The sequence below is a fragment of the Cydia pomonella genome, chromosome 3, assembly GCF_033807575.1.
Source record: "Cydia pomonella isolate Wapato2018A chromosome 3, ilCydPomo1, whole genome shotgun sequence".
NCBI lineage: Eukaryota > Metazoa > Arthropoda > Insecta > Lepidoptera > Tortricidae > Cydia > Cydia pomonella.
Window position 1 is genome coordinate 28,357,173 of NC_084705.1, and position 18,025 is coordinate 28,375,197.

At 38.2% G+C, this 18,025-nt stretch overlaps 1 protein-coding gene across 1 annotated transcript in view; it reads right to left on the minus strand.

Annotated features, from left to right (window-relative positions):
• Positions 1-18,025, minus strand: part of LOC133516481 (rho guanine nucleotide exchange factor 18) — a 77,890-nt gene that overhangs the window by 33,900 nt on the left and 25,965 nt on the right. The window contains exons 6-18 of the mRNA XM_061849460.1: positions 17,685-17,793; positions 17,000-17,099; positions 16,277-16,431; positions 14,214-14,357; positions 12,744-12,810; positions 10,911-11,016; positions 10,277-10,350; positions 10,110-10,195; positions 6,214-6,270; positions 4,818-4,958; positions 2,357-2,453; positions 1,408-1,621; positions 866-984 (exon numbers count right to left, since the gene is read on the minus strand). Of these exons, the coding sequence (XP_061705444.1) occupies positions 866-984; positions 1,408-1,621; positions 2,357-2,453; positions 4,818-4,958; positions 6,214-6,270; positions 10,110-10,195; positions 10,277-10,350; positions 10,911-11,016; positions 12,744-12,810; positions 14,214-14,357; positions 16,277-16,431; positions 17,000-17,099; positions 17,685-17,793 (1,469 nt within the window). The remainder of the gene's footprint in view (positions 1-865; positions 985-1,407; positions 1,622-2,356; positions 2,454-4,817; positions 4,959-6,213; positions 6,271-10,109; positions 10,196-10,276; positions 10,351-10,910; positions 11,017-12,743; positions 12,811-14,213; positions 14,358-16,276; positions 16,432-16,999; positions 17,100-17,684; positions 17,794-18,025) is intronic.

Sequence of the window (18,025 nt, forward strand, 5' to 3'; positions counted from 1 at the left end):
GACAATATTTTAATTTAGATTTGAAAATTCTTTTAGATTCGTACATTTTAGAGTAAACATCTCCGGAAACCGGTTTACCGCACGATAACCACATTAGATAATACAACCGAGCCTCCCTGTGAGCACAGCTGACGTGCTTATTCCAGCCGGGTATGTACTTATGTTTCCTACTTTTAGGCGCATTATGGCAAAGTCGCGCGCCCTCCGTAAGTACACATGTTATATTTGAGTACATAGTATCCAAAAGTGATCTATGGTGTTGATCACCACATAATTTATCTGCGCAACCAGTAAACTCTGAAGGAAAATTAACTTCTCTGAATTTTGAATTACAATATTCTTTAAACCAATTTATCTGTTTACTATCTCTTTCCCCCCAGACCACTTTGTTACATGGTAGAGGAGAAGTAGTAATTTTGGGCACAATGTTTGCAATATTACATTCAACAAACAATGGCAAGTGATCAGACCAATACACATCTTTATTTAAAACATATGTATTCACAACTGCTTGACGCGCCGCGCTAGTCACTATGCAGTGGTCCAGCCAGCGGCGGCAGCCATGCGCCTCACTTACAAAAGTGTAGGTACTTGCCGGTAACAAATCTATATCGACGCACGACCAATTCTGTTCATAGCTGAAGTTCATTAGTTCAGAGTAAAACTGCTCATATACACACTAATTTATTTTTCACATACCTTACACTTAATCAATGAACTAAGTGGGTCTGTAAAGATTATTTATTTAAATGTGTTAAGGATAATAGACGGCCAAGCGTTGTCAAAATATATATATTGAAAAGTGGTTTAAGTATGTATAATAATATATATAATGTATCGTAAAAATATGTGTATGTTTTCATACCTTCTTCCTAAGCAGAGGGTTCTGTTGGCACTTGCGTATGAACCGCGCCAGCCGGGGCTCGCGCGCGCAGCACTCCTTGAACACGTCCACGGCGTCGCGGTGCCGGGAACAGAATTCACCTGAACGATACATTTACTTGAATGTGGTTAGTCTGAGTAATGACTACCCGATCACCGATTCTGTTGCATAGAACATTGTTGCTATTGATTTACTTGGCGACTATAGGCCGTGCGCTGGCTAGCACGGGCAGTGTACACCAATTTATAACCTGTAGTCCAACTTCGAACAAAAAAAATGTGCAGATATCGAGTAAAAATAAGACGACGCGACAGATTTAAGCATGTTTGCTAAGGGTTGCACCCGGGCGGGCCGTCGCCAGCGAGCAATTTTAGTTAGTTATATTTTTATACACACACGAGGTTACACACGGAACGGGTTACACGAGAAACGAGGTTACACACGGACAGTAAGTCCGTGTGTAACCTCGTTCTTCTACGTATAATAGCCATCGCCTAAGATATTTATCGCCTAGGTTATCTTACCATAAGCAGCCTTTAGTCGATGCCTGGCCGGGGCAGCGAAGGTGTCAGCCAGGATATCAGCTACAGAAGCGATTTGCGCCGACGCTCGCTGCCGTGCCCGTAGCCGGGACAGTAAGGCCGCGTGTAACGTCCATAGTTCTTCTACACAGGGGAACATTCTGGAAACTTGAGCTGAGCTTATGCCGGGGAATCGGAGCATGCCTTCTGCGAACATCTGTAGGAAAACATTGTCTTTAGGTTAGGTTATTTATATATATATACCAAAGAGAATTTGAAATAGAGGTGGACTGTCAAGTTTTCTTTGACAATCCACCTCTATTTAAAATTCGCTCTGATTATACGAGGGCATTTGTCGGCGACGTGATGCGAAATTATATGGAATATACCAATGAATTTAAGAGCCCGGTAACGATTTTAGAGCAAAAATGTAAAATTGATATAATTATTCGTTGAAATTGTAACCAGTACTTGTTATTTCTAATAGTTAAGGAAAGGTGTAAAATTGCATCGACTAAATCTATAAATTTGACTGTTTTGCGACTAAAATCGATAACGGGCTCTTAACGCTGACTTATCAAATCTTGTCATGCAAACATCGGCTTCCCAGCTTTATCAGAAGTATTGAGAAAATAGCACTAGCAAAAAATTTGCACCTACTACAGCAATTACAGCATTAAATAGATCACTTTTTAATGACAAACCCTTGAAATTAGTTTAATATTATATTAAATCCAATAGTAGTAGTATAGTGGTATGCTCAGCAAAACAAAGTATTCAATTTATTTTACAATGGTTAGCATAAACATAAGTAATATAATCATTTTAACCAAAAGACGTCACCTAATGGACATAGCTTCCTTGAATATTTCAACATTACCCGATCCAGCGCTGTCCTCATCCGGCTACAGGCAAATCTCTAGCAAATAATATATCAATTAATTAAACTTACCTTCTGCATAAGCCTTATCGTAAGGCAATGGTGTTTCTCAGTCAATATCAACTCGTAGATATGCTCCTGCCTCTTCGTCTCCCGGTCTCCAATGGCCCTGGAAGCGAACGTGAAAATGCTAATTTTACGCAATAGTTGCCATCGGCTCTACGAAGCAACAGGAAATGAAAGAAGCGAGTGCACTACGACTACTCTACAGAATCGAGTGGATAAAGAAATAGTACCAGGATACAGGTTACAGGCAAGTCTAGTTTCGATTTTTTAAGCTGTTTTTTTAATCTTTAGCCATATGCGATATGATTGATATGTTTTAAATTGTATGCGATAAATTCAATATTGAATTGCTTTTACTATAGGATCAACTCTAAAACTATAAAAACACTAAACTCAAAAACTCGATTTCTATTCAATCAAGGCATTTGAAACTGCCATTGGTTTTTTTAGCAATATCGAGATTAGCCGTTATTTTAAGTGGTATATAATAATTTTGAAGTATAGTTTAAAGTGATAGGGTTAAATTTAGCATAATTTTGATAACCTTTTGGATTAAACGCCAGCTTGTATGTTCGACGGGTACAACATACTAGCTTCAGATTAAAACGTTATAAATACAAATCATATTCGTTGCGGCACCGATAAACACGTAGGAACCTCAACTCGATATGCCTGAGAAAGCAGCTTATATCACAAGATTAATGTATTTCAAGTTACAAAGAATCTTTAAGAATATAAATTTTTCGACTACAGATACTGATGTCTGTGTATATGTCGTTAGAGTACGTTAAGAGATTGTACAGATTTTGCTGAGATAAGAGCATAGATAAATAAAAAGTAAGCATAGAATGCTCACTCCATACATCAGATTTGTTACCAAAACGCTTATTATTTTCGTAGCATACATCTAGCATCGAGTAGCGGAATTATCAGTACTGCTACTTGACAATAGATGTTGCGACGAACGAAAAGTCTAAAGCTCAACAATTTTCAGCTAATATTATAACCGGATTAACCGGAAATCTATTTTCAACTCCTTGCTTTTTCGTACACCCGAGACATCTAATGTCAAGTAGCGAACTACGAAACTACTAAGCGTTTTGGTACCAAAACAGATGTATGGAGTGAGCACTCTATGCTTACTTCTTATATCTCTATGGCTAAGAGTGAATAAAATGATATAATAAGGAGTGTACTATGTATAGAAATTCTAATTACTGTGGTGTAAAGTGGAAATCAGCTTGTGGTGTAGAGGCTGTGCATAAAAGTTTAGATAAAGAGCATTTGAAATAGTCGAAAGCGAGAGTTTTGATTGTTTCGTGTTCCGATTATTAAGTGGGGCTGTACCTAATCAGTTGGGAACTGATCTGAGTTGGGAGTTGGTTCTAAAGAGTTTTGGATTGATTACATGTGAGAGCCACACCACGAGATTTTGATTTGAAATCACAAAATTTATGTGGTTAATTGAAATAGATGTCATATTTAAGGTGTAACAAAAATAGTGAGGATCTGTTTAAGGGGCTCCCCGCGGTTTAAATAGATTTATGACTAGTTTTGAGTCGTTACTCCTACATTTGCACTATAGATAGAATTATAAAACAAACGGCTATCGGTTCTTTAATCTTTATGTCCATTCTGGTCAGCCGGATTTTGAAAGAAATGAACACTTTTTTTTTAAACATTGTCTAAAAAAATCACTTTTTTCGTTACTCGATTGCTGTTAAGGATTTTACATGTACGAAATCTACACATTTGGGTTCGTCTTCGACGTCTCTAAAAACTAATAAACACAAAAGTTATGGCCAGTAAACTAGTTTTTTAGCCTAGAATTGTTCAACTTTGATGCCAAATATCTCGAAGACAGTAAATTTTGAAGTAAATATGTGACACTATACTGCTTACAGCTACAAAAAACATTAGAAAACTGAGGGATTCAGATCGAAGGTCATTGGCGTTGGGGACCCCCTTAAGGGCATATTCGGTATCATGTTCTGATTAGGAAAAAGTCAAGAATTTTTTTCGCGTGTTTTTTTTATTGGGTTCTTAAACAGATCCTCACTATTTTTCTTACACCTTGTAGTTACGAAAGAAAAGTGACCAAGGCCTCCAGTGCCCAAGGCTGGAATCAAAACCACGTCTTCAGAATTAGCGCCTGATGCCGCCCAGATCACAGCGGTATCGGTCGAAATTTCTCGAGTAAGTGTAAAGGCGCGTATGCTGGAGACGCATGGTGCCCTGAGCACCAGAGGCTTTAGTCACTTTTTAAGTCATATATGACATCTGTTTATAATTTACATGGTTATATTTTACTTGGAATAAAATAGTTTAAATTTCATTTTTTAGTTATTTTATGTGGTTGCCCTATTATCAGGAATTTACCTAGAATTTAGTGATATTTAACAAAATTAAAGTCGGCTAAACGCCATTACTCCCCATGCTCCAAACATGGCATATAGTCGATACTCACTTAGCCAGCCCTTTGGGCGCGCCCGCAGCCCACGTGTCGGGCTCTGAGGCCCCCAGGCCTAGTAAAATTGCCTCTTCACCGAGCAGGTCGGGGGTCAGATAGGCCTCCGGCCACTCTGCCGCTCCTGCGTCGTCTGATGCACTGAAATAGTGATTTATAATACAAGTGCGGAAAAAAAATAATGAAAGTAATGGCGAATTACCTATTCGCACATGTATCGTACAATATTTTACAGTACATATGGCCCTTTACATTTTCGACATAGATACGCAATGTGCAAATCATCGCACTAGTGCGGTAAAGTAGCGCCATATGTACTGTAATAGTACATTACGATACAAGTGCGAAAAATAGGAAATTGGAAACGAGTGGTGATAAATTAAAACACGACCTAAGGGAGTGTTTTAAATCGACAGGAGTTGCGAATTACCTAACTATTCGCACGTGTATCGTACAACGTTTTACAGTACATATGGCCTTTTAAATGTTCGACATAGTAACGTAATATGCTAATTTTCGCACTAGTGCGGTAAAGTTTCGTTCGTTTTGAATTTCATATTTTTCGCATTTGTATCGTAATGTACTATCACGATACAAGTGCAGAAAATAGGATTTTTTTGCAACGAGTGGTGATAACTAAAAACATGATCGAAGGGAATGGTTTAAATCGACACGGATTGCGAATTACCTAACTATTCGCACGTGTATCGTACAACGTTTTACAGTACATATGGCTCTTTAAAGTTTCGACATATGCACGGAAAGTGCTCATTCTCGCACGCGTGTGGGAAAGTATCACCATATGTACTGTAAAGGAAATAGTAATGCTCAGTTGCGAAATGCTTATTAATATTATAAACGTAGAAAGGTAGGTAAACCAGCATTACAACAAAATAAGTTTAAGACGAGAGTCGATAAAGCATGTGGATAAAACGAGTATAGTAGGTACACGTACTCTTTTTATTATTTCAATTGTATTATGGAACAATAAAAATTAATAATAATATTTATTTTTTTAAATGCGCTAACTACTAAAATTTTCCATCATTTCCGGTATAGGGAACGTGCATTAACTGTAGGGGGCAGCACAGGAACCCTCTGTTTATGGGGGCGAAGTTTAAATGTCAAGATTAAGCTTCCAATTTAGTCCACAAGATGGTAGAACCGACATTGCACAAGAAAAAGTACGTCAATTGTAGAGGGCAACACTTGCTTTGGCGTGAAGATCAATCTACAGTTATTTTTTCCGATTTAGGAGACAAGATCCTCAGAAAATATTATGCTTTATAAACATTCCTGTCCTCCTGATTCCTGAGGAGGCCTGTGCCCAGCAGTGGGAGCCCTAAAGGCTGAATTATTATATATTATTGTATTACAAACATTGGTCTTAACTTACTTGCTTTGGTCATGCTTATGGTCCGAGTCTTTGTCGTCGTTGCACACGTGGCTGGTGCTGAAACGAGATGAAAGGTCAGTCTCTTTCTAGCATGCGTTAGAGAATATGGCAATACAGAAAATGCAACCATGTTTACCTTACATGTTTTAATTAAATTTAGTCATTATATTTTGTAACAATTTATAAAGATTTATTCAATAAAATGTCTAATCTTTTGTCGTGCTACGCCGTAAAGGAGCAAAAATAACCAACAACAGCATATATACATTATACAACCGATATGAGGTACATCCATATTTTATCAAAGTTTCGAGTAGGCAGACTCCTCTCCTCCCCTTAATTCTCTAAAGCATTTTATTTTTAAGTAACAAGTATTCAAAAGTAAATCGACATATGTTTTGGTTAGAATATGCGTCAAGTAGATCTGTATATTATTAAATAGAAACTTCTCTATAAACAAACTTACATCAATGGAAAATAAACTAATGTAAGTACATATTTCTGTGTTGCCATATGAGGAACGAAGTCAAATGCAAACGGGGTCAATCTCAACCGACGCAACACGAGAAACATTAGGTTACGGTTTACCAGCTTCGACAAAGCTGTAAGTTTATTAACAAACCAATCACAAAACACGCTCTGCAAAGCCTAAATAATAAAAAAGAAGCCATTGACAGTAAAAGAAACACTTCCACAGTTTGAATCAGAAATACATGCAGATTTGTTAATAAAAGTGTAATCAAATGTATATACATGTACTTAATAATTACGGAACAGATAATCAGAAATTGTATCAAGGACGTCCAGGCAGTAAGATATTTTATTGATTTTTTTTTCTACAGGAGGGAATACCGCCACAATGCACCTTTTTTTTTATATACTACGTCGGTGGCAAACAAGCATACGGCCCACCTGATGGTATGGCTTTTAACACTTTTCCAGGCATAGTACGATTTATCGACCATATAAGCGCCAATAGAATTTCAACCTTAGAAATCAGATTCAAGGTTGAAATTAGATTTGATTTTCGGGAAATGTGACTTGTTTTCAAATGAATCATCAAAGCCGCGTTTATTGGAATATACATAGGTCACTAGATAAGTTTTTCAATAGACAAATATAAAACAATGAGGTGGCCTATCACATATAATTTTTTAAACTATATTTCCATAGACAAGGATTGGCCGGAAAACATTTACTTTATTTTTAAATTTACTTATTAAAAATAGATTTAAACTGAAAACGTCAGCGTGGGCTAAAGACGATTTAAGCATATTTTATACAACATTTTCATTTCATACAAAGTTAAGATTTTTTATTACGTAAATTAAAAAATGAAGTACATGTTTTCCGGCCAATGATTGTCTGTGGGATATCTTATATGTATAGGAAATCGATGGACCCGGGTTCAAACCTGGTCCTTACCAGCCCTTGCATTTATTGGTGTGATGAGCACGGATATTTGTTCCTGAGCCATGGGTGTTTTCTATGTATTTATAAATATTTATATACTATATATATCGTTGTCTAAGTACCCACAAAACAAGTCTTATTCAGCTTACTGTGGGACTTAGTCAATTTGTGTAAAAATAATTATGTCCTATAATATTTATTATTTATTTATAATTATTTGTATGTCTTTCCATATCTCAGGACCATGGGGTCCCGGACCTTTATTTATTATTTGTATTATTTATAATAACTTATATTCCTAAGACTCCTGCCTGAGCGTCCCTCCCGAACACACTGAACCTAAAATCCTCAGCGAAAACAAATCGAAACAAAAATATCAGAACAAACTACGACAACAATTTCGACCAGAACTACCTCAAGATAGAAAGATACACAAGTAAGGCGTTGTGGATGAGACGAACCAACTAGAAGATCTTGTAATGTGTATGGAGAGACGTGGCGTACTGATGTGTAAACAAAAATGTTTTAAATTATAACAAGCTTCATCTCACACATATATCATAAACCCTGTATGATGCGTTTAGAAACTGCAAATTACGACCAGCTTTCCAAACAGTATCTCTATATACTGTTTGGAAAGAACAAATTTCTTATCTGTGAAATATTATTATTGCATCAATATCGATTTTATAATAACAAAAACAAAGTTATTTGTATGGAATTCATTTCTAGTACCAGTCGAGATGATGTTTCTGAACGCATCATAGAAAGTTTATAATATGTGTGTAGATATAGCAATGTATGTAACTGGACATAATTAGGCATTAAAAACACTCGTGATGTTTTTATAGAACTAGCTTTCAGTTCGTTTTATAATCACACACTCGTATTTTAAAGCATTTCATTATGTAGCCGTCATATGAACGACTATAAAAATCGACTTGTTGATATTTTATGTTCTGTCACCGACTGTCTTAGTCCTTTGATATTACTCCTAAGATATTGTATTTCGCGTTTTAAAACAACTCTTTATTAAAAAGCAAACTAATCTAACATTTATTGAAACAAAAATAAACCATTTATACTTCACCTTGAAAAATAAACCTCTACTCGAGAACTAAAAATCTAACAAAATTTATACACGAACAAAACCAAACCGCGCAACCAGGATCACATAACCGCGCCGAAGTCGAGAAAGAGAGAAACGAAACGATGACTCATGACATGTGTGATGAGAGAGTAAGAGAGAGACAGCGCGATGTCGCAGCATTCCCGCACTTACTGCACGCCGAGTTTCGTAGCCACACGGCGCCACGGCGAGTAACATCCCGACTGCTTCTTGCTAGCGTGCCGCGAAAATAAACACACGCATAAGAATAGAAACCGTAGGTGTGGATCGCAAGGTCTCTTTTCCAGTGTCCGGCGATTGGCGTTTGCGCTGTTTCGATTCTATATCTGTATTCTTATGACTGTGCGTCTTTGGGCTGGTTTGACAGCGACGCAGGTGGAAAAACAGAAGTAACATAAGCCAAAAGCCGATTGACTTGACATAAAAATCATTATAGTTTTAATTAGGAAAATACATGTTTTAATGGCACCTCTATTTTTCCACAGTTGAATGATTTTCTTTATAAGAAGACATTCCGTTCGACACAATCAACTAATTATAAAAAGAAACAGAACTAGCATATAGAACAACATAAAGTGGCAAAATTTGAGCGAACTAAAATTAACAAGAAGGTTTGAAAACAATACAAAAATGGCTGAAAACTAGCAATGGAACGAGGCATTCGAAATAAATAAGTGTATATATATATTGAAGGAGTGTATATACTGAAGATTATTTTTAATAAAATATATCACAGTGTCACATACTTGTGTATCTTCTTATAATCAAATCACTGTCATGGCGGACACTTGCAGTGTCGACTACCCAGCAACTAAACATTTCTTTGCATGTGTCATCAATACAAAAAATCAGCCGAGCCATCAAGAAAACTTGAGAACAAGTAAACAAGAATAAATCTTAAAGTTAAACGTATTGCATGATGAAAACAGTTTGAGAGTATACCTGAGTTATAACATAAATACAGTCCTTCATATAGGCCTCCATGATAACAAGGATAACTTATAACATTATAATATTTTTGTTTAAATAGTACTCAAGTTTTGTCAATAGTCATATTACAAACCCTGCACATTATTGCGCGCAAAAAAATTGATAATGCATAGCGTAAATTGGCGCCCGCTTGGCTGTTCGCTCGTGGCCAAAGTCCTTGCAACAATGAAAAAATAAAGCCGCAAAATATATTCTACACAAAACCGCAGGCCTCCGCGCCTGTCAAATGGCTAGAGGTCTTTTTAAAAAGAAAATGTTTATTTTTTTATTAACAGTTTTAACGTTAATGTACCAGTGTTAAAACCGAGTTCGAATAATAAATTCAAATGTGCCTGATTTTAGATTGATTACTTTCTTAACATACCTATTTTGGTTTTGTGACTGGCTAGAGACTGAACTCCTCTTGCTGCTTTTACCACTTGCCGCGCTCAAGGATTTGCCGACGGAGGTCTGTAAAATGTGAACCTTATTTAATTGCCGATAGGATTTAAAATTGTACAACAGTTGGGGGTGGTGTTTAAATGTACGTACCTTAGATGATTTAGGTTTGTTGCATTCAACAATGTAGTCTTTACACACGCTTTGGTGTACTGTCATGGTGCAATCTGAAAACAATAAAATACGCCTTTCTAGATTTCTGTTTCGAATTAAGATCGCTTTCGTGAGTGACACTATATGCTCTGTATGGTGATTTCAGGCCTTACAATATTTATTTGTAATAAAAATTGAAAATTTCATCTTGTCGAGCAAGAATCGAATTTGCGACCATTATAAACACCTGTCCGAGCGTTATAATTCAAATAAATTCACTTATTTCAGGACAAAATAGGCCCATATAGTTCGTTAGTAATTACTTATACTAGATTAAATTACACATTAACATTATTCAAAATTGAAATAAAATAAAATAAAACAATATCATATTAAATGTCAAATCAAAACAAAAATCAAACATTAAATTGTAATTAAAATAATGGTCAAAACAAATTATTAAATTAAATCTTCAAAAAAAACTTCGCTAGGCGTCTCTGCTTTCCAGGAACCATCATTGATTTGGAAGCCAATGGTTACTTATAATGAATAAGGTCAACAAAGGAATGTTTCATTCAAATCGCGCACTACTTCAGGTGAGTCCAACAACTACCCGGGTCAGAACCGCTCTTACGTTCACAATAGAAGGCAGGCTTGTCGGCGAGAGCGCGGCCGCACCAGTCGCAGTCCGCGGTCGAAGTGGCCGCCTGCCACGCGTGCGCTGCCTTGCGGGACTTGTCCTGCGAACATAATGTATATCGGTGAGGACTGCTGTAGAGGTACAGTCACGTCTGAAAATATAGATACGGACAAAGTGTCAAAAATATGTATACAGAACTTTAATACATGGGCAATAAAGTCGTGTGTACATATTATTGGCACTTTGTCTGTATCGATATTTTCAGACGTGGCTGTAGATGGATGTCTAGTATCTTCTTCCTCGCGTTGTCCCTGCATTTTGCCACAGCTCATGGGAGCCTGGAGTGCGCTTGACATCGAATCCCCAGAATTGGCGTAGGCACTAGTTTTTACGAAAGCGACTGCCATCTGACCTTCGGACCCAGGGGGTAAACTACGCTTTATTAGGATTAGTCCGGTTTCCTCACGACGTTGTTCTTCACCGAAAAGCGTGCCCAGTCTGAAGTGGAGAGCTACGCTAACGGTCGGTCAGTAAATTAAAAGCTGTAAGGTGAATTGCTACTAGCAAGGATCTCCAAAGAGATCAAAAGTCGGTGCCTCGTGTCAAGCCCCTCGCGAGGAGTGCCGTGTCTTACAATCAGTCGTGAGGTTATTCGCAAATTCATTTAAGGTCACTATGAACTAGCGAACTAGGTACTAAATATTATAAGTGCATACCCACGTTACGAATGAATTCCATTTTTTTATGCTGGGTGGGTATCTGGGTATGCAACATCGCCTTGAACGATATGTTACAAGCATGATATGTTTTTGTGTAACGTATTGCTACAGATTCTGGTATTATAATACTAGGTTCTAATCTGGTATAAATAGCTTGGGCCTTGTCTCGCTGCTGGCGGCACCCTAGGTTAGGTTTTTATAATGTGTTTATATATTTGTATTGTTTTTATATTTTACTTTTATATTCATATTGTAAAAGTCAGGATTAAGTCGGCGGTACTCCACCTTTAGTTTTCTCCGATTATATATATTATAAAATATAGATTCTTTCCTATTCAAACTTAAGAGAGAATATTCTGGCATTACAATTTAATCCAATCTTATGCATTTTCCTTAATGTCCTGATACATGCGAATGCGATTCTACGGCTATCCAATTTTTTATTTCATCCCTGTAACGTTTCTTACATCATCCCTTTCAGCGAAAACTTAAGCTAAGGCCCGAAATTAATTACACACTACATAAAAATAGTACATTGTGCAACGGGGGCAAGTGAAATTTTGGATACGAGGGTGGTAATTCCCGACAGCCACAGGCTGGAGGGTATTAAAGAACCGAGTTTACCCCCGGAGTTACACACAATGTTTTTCATCACACTTGCGAAGAAAAAACTTAATTTTAAGCAAAATAATTCTTAAATACGGTGACGGCGGACGAATGTTTGATATCAAACATGTCATTTTGTAATTTCTTGGCAGGTGAGGCATTGAAGGCACAGACCTATTCGGTATTCAGCCACGATTGAAAATTATTTTAAACGGCTGTTAAATAATCAAATTAAATAATTTTAAACATAAACAAAAATATTAAAATGTAAACGTCAGTATTTTAAAAGTAAAACTCATTTGTGCTACTTGGTTTGTATAAATAAGTGACATAATTAAAGAAAAAAGCTATAACTCCCTAGGGAGTAATAGCTTTTTTCACAATCCATAACTCCCACGGGAACAAAATAAGCCTTTGTCCTTCAGTACACCTGCATGAAATAAGATCTTTTTCGAGCAAGTGTGATGAAAAATATATAATGAGATTAATGAGGTATACTAACCTTCTTTTTCCTGAAAAATAAGCTGCCTCTTTTCCGTCGCTTCTCTGCGTGATGGTCATACGCCGCTCTGTAGGAAAGAAAACATATGACAAACAATATTCAAAACCATTTTTTTTCGATGCCTCTTCGACGTATGCTTCTGATTATTCCTCCTCTATCGAAAATTATTTTTTTTCTAGTAAAATCATGCCACACTAATAAACAAACCAGAAAAACGTGTAACAAACGAACGAAAACAATAGCAAAGCTTGTGCTTCAACATGCCAATAGAAAATTTGCAATTTATTTAATTTTTTAAATAACAAAATTACTTACCAAATTCTCATTATTGTTTAAGTGGGCAGTACAAACCTCTGTTTTGTAATTAACCATTTACCCGAGGATAGTTTCACAGCAACTCCGATACGATATACCAACGTTAATGATATGAATTATGACTTAAGAGTCTACTTACTTCTCAAAGAACGCCTCTCATTGCAAGCCTAAATGTTGTATGTATATGATGATGATCATATGATGCGCAGGGTTACTATATTCCGTTTTTTTAGCATTAGAGAATTGGTAAACAATCTCGAGGTGTACCTTATTAACAAAGAATAAAATAATTACTTAAGGCCGACCCCTATCTGAATGACCTCGCGCGTTCCAACTCCCTCGTTCTTCACCTTTACAACTTAAATTTGCACAAGTACACAAATTATTGCGTCCGTTCGCTCAATTAAATAAACTGTATCCTATCACTCAAAACTCTCAAATGTCAAAATCAGACGATAAATTCACAGAGAATAATTGCGCGCGCGTCGCATCGAGTGACACAGGTTCCCCGTCCAACGGCCAAGCGGTGACTGCCCCTCGTCGGCCGCGCAGACATCCGTGCGCCGGGGCAACGCACGAAGTTGAATAGTATCGATTTTTCAAAAACTATTTATATAGTTGAAAAATCGGTAGACATAATTATAGTGTACATCATTATTCACTATTTGTTAAGCTTTCGTGTCTAAGCGTTGCATAATAAGGGAGTTTATACGGATTTTAACTCGAGAAAAGGGTTCACGTAAAAAATATTTACTAGTGATACGGTATGCTTTTTTAAATATCAGAACAATTATCAAGCTAACGTTCAAGCACGCAATGACGTAACATCAGCGAATTTAGCCTGGTAGCCCCTTAATTTTACTTATGAAAGAAAAGAATGTAAATAATCGTATATGATTTATAATATTTGCTGTAACTTATTTTTCAAAAGTATTTTTATTTAAATAAAAATACACTTCAAGATCGCATACCTTCCTTCTAATGCTAAAAACACAAATTATAGCGACAATCAAGAATTAACCTTAATGTTATGACCTTAAAGTTCAATTACTGCTCAAAAAACGCGAGACGCTGCAGGCCAAAAATTTCTTGATACGCCGTTTCTAGCGTCAATCGATAATGAACTTTAAAATTAAGACCTTAAAGTCCACTCACTGTTCCAAGAACGCCAATCGATGCAATCCCAAATGCTCTTGATGTGTGTTGTTTCTTCTCCCCGGTAACTGCGTTGTGGCCCCGACCGTGGCCGCCGACGCGTCCTCGTCGCTCTCCGTCTCGCTCGCACCGCCGCCGGACAAGCTAACATCGAGTGAGACAACGCTTACATACAGTACCACCACAAAATATCGTCCATAGTAAAATTATTAGTACTGACGCAGTATTAACGTTGCGCTTTATTTGTGGCGGTAGTGTACAACTATCGTCATTGTGTTTGAGTATGTGTGTGTAGTGTGAATAATTTAGAACATACAAAATGTTTATATTACAATGACGCTAGTTAAAAAATAAGTGCAAATTCAAGTACCAGTTTGATTCTGGCTTCCAGTGCTAAGACATCGCAAAGCAAAACGGTGCGGACCAAAATAAAACATGTTTGGACATGCACAAACAATTATTGATTAGAAATACTTTTTTAAGCTACAGTATTTATAACCAAGTTTTAAAAGTAAAGACATGCACATAAAACTTACAACATACAAAAATATTGCTAGAAATATTGAAATAGACAACAAAATAACCTAAACCTTTATTTATCTTTCTTCGTGTTCACACATATTGGGTATTTATTTATTAGGTCTTCTAAATTTCTTTCAGAAAAGTATTATTTTTGTTTAAAAATATTTTAAATGGTATCTAAAAGACATTAGTTAACGCTAGGCGCAAGAACTTAACTATAACGACGTATGTGAAACAATCATCTGTAGGCGATTTATCTGGATATTGTTTTTAGTTGTCGGTATCGTTATGTGGCCATTTTTGGACACTGACCTTTTGCTAGACCGACAATGTAGGCAGTAATCACAGACGAGATAATGATAGAATAGTAGTACGTACAATATTCGCACTGTCTAATAAAGCCGATGTATGACAGCGCAAGGTCACAAATCACGTTCTGTTTCTCACCCTCTAGATTTAGAGACAGATATGTCATCTTATAGTTAATTTCGTTGCGTTATTATCTACGTCTTCGGAGCAAAGTGTAGTCTCGCAACGTCAATTCAGGTCTTTAGCTCTCTAGACTGCCACAGTTACTACTCGGGAAAGTCGCGAGACGAGCGCGCCCTAAACTCGAGTGATACTCCATTGATGTATAGTATGAATTTTGTGAGATGATTTTTTCGGCTCGGGCACTAATCTGTTAAACAAAAGCTTTTGTTTCTTTTATGAAGAACGTTCAGCTCCTGTCTTCACGGCACGTACTAAAGAAACAATGTCTATAAAAAGCATCTATCCTGATAGTAATAAGGTTCAAATGCATGTAACAGCTTATTCGAAGAACAATCGCCACGCGGGTGGCAAAAACAACGGGACATTATTTTCAGAAAATACAAAACTTGTTATCTCTGAATAGGTAAGTTTCATGAATTAGCACAAGTACTCACTGAATAAAGAAAAAAAATACTGGTTAGAGTCCGAGTCGAAAAAATCATTTCATAAAATTCATACTATAGTGACACTAGTGTACTGATTCTCTCCGTCTGTATACTACACTCGGTAGGTACTGACGCGCACCCCGCCACGCTAGTGCCCGCGTCACCTTCTCTCCGTCTGTATACTCATACTATAGTGACACCAGTGTACTGATTCTCTCCGTCTGTATACTACACTCGGTAGGTACTGACGCGCCCTCCGCCACGCTAGTGCCCGCGTCACCTTCTTTCCGTCTGTATACTACTACACTCGGTACTGACATGTTGTTGGCGGGCGGGGGCTGCGTGGGCTGCACGGCGGCCACGATGCTGGGCGTGGACACGGACTTCTGCAGCGGCAGCCGCGCGCCCTCCGCCACGCTAGTACCCGCGTCACCTTCTCTCCGTCTGTATACTACTACACTCTGTACTGACATGTTGTTGGCGGGCGGGGGCTGCGCGGGCTGCACGGCGGCCACGATGCTGGGCGTGGACACGGACTTCTGCAGCGGCAGCCGCGCGCCCTACGCCACGCTAGTACCCGCGTCACCTTCTCTCCGTCTGTATACTACTACACTCTGTACTGACATGTTGTTGGCGGGCGGGGGCTGCGCGGGCTGCACGGCGGCCACGATGCTGGGCGTGGACACGGACTTCTGCAGCGGCAGCCGCGCCGCCAGCCGCGCGCCCTCCGCCACGCTAGTGCCCGCGCGGAGCGCCGCCGTCACCTTCTCGAAGTCTTTCTGCATTCACAACAATGTTTTTATCGACTGCTTCATTACAGAAGGAAGGTCATAGGTCGTTCAGAAGCACGTTTAGATTAGATTTCGTAGCATGAGCGAAATAATGAATGTAAACACTTTATTGTGCACAATAAAAAGGGTCATAGTAGAGTTAGATGTCGGGAGCGAGCATGCATTCATTAGATTTTCGTCGCTTGAGCCAAATAGGAGCTTGAATACCAAACATTTATGCAAAAACTTAATTTTTAGTGCATAATTATATGTACAAAAGAAGATATGACGGGTTATTATGACACAAAGCAAGAATTACAATTGCTACGGCAAGGGAATTAAGGACAGGAAAACTTGACACGGGTGATTACAAATCTAAGTAAGTTAAGATAATCTAAGTATGTTAAGATAAAGGCCTCGAAACGCACGCTCAAAGCATAAGCAGTGTGCACGTTCAACGCTGACGCTACAAATGTATGGCAGTCGGCCAGCGTGCGCGCTCGTGACGCTCGGAGCGTGCGTTTCGAGGTCGAGGGATAAAGCTACGTTATGCATGTGTTACAAAAGCTGTACTCACGGCTAGGTCGTTATCGTTGAGCGAGTGCGTCGAATGCCGCGCGCGGGGCTCGCCCTCTGACTCCATTGATGATAGCGACGCGCTGTGACCGTTAAGGTTACTGGAATGTGTTACCGCGTTCAACACAGACTCCACATTCCCATTAGTAATATCAAAGATTTATTGATTGTAGATGTGTAAATACTTCAGACAAATTGAGTAAGTAGCCTTAAACCGCCATTTAGTTCGGCTGGAAAACAGTAATTTTGTATCAAATTTTAGTTTTTCTATAATCAAGAAATCTTTGGTATGATGGAATTCAGATGTCTAGTTAAATTATGTTATCAAGCCACTGTACTACGTTTTTAACGTTTTTGTTTCTACTTCGTTTGGTAGTTTATCGGTCATCGTAAAAATAAACAATAAATGACATTTGACTTGAGCGGTTAAGACGATCGTCTCCTAGATTATGTGAGTAAATAATTTAACGTCAATAATCTCAATTATGAATGCTACAAGCGATGTCGATCAAAATACTGATAAAGGAATATTGATGTGTATTTTTTTTTAAGATCTTGTCGTGCATACATCATACGCGAGCATATCGCCTGATAGATGCTCGCCTTAAACGCTTGAAGATTCATCTAAAAAATTGATTATTTCTCTAGAAGTGGTATGGTATGGAGTCTCTAGGTATGGACCATACCTGCGCTGGCGGCTCGCGTCGGGCTGGTGTGCGTTGGGCTCCAGTGCCGCCCAAGAGCTCCGCCGGCCCTCCTCCCGCCTGTCCCACAGGCCCCATGAGCGGGACTCGCCTGGACAAACAAACACTCAACATGTCACAAGGAGTTGTTGGGCTAACAATGGTAGAGAATGCAGAAGTGGCAGGAATTCTTTAATTAACCTTCTGCTGGAGAAAAGTCTACCCAAGCATCACCACAGCAAGGTCGTGCGCCACCCTGAACCAACTGCTACCCGAGATCTCAACTAGAGTTCATGTTGTTGGGGCATTTTCTGCTACGTACCATTCGTCGTAGACAATAAATT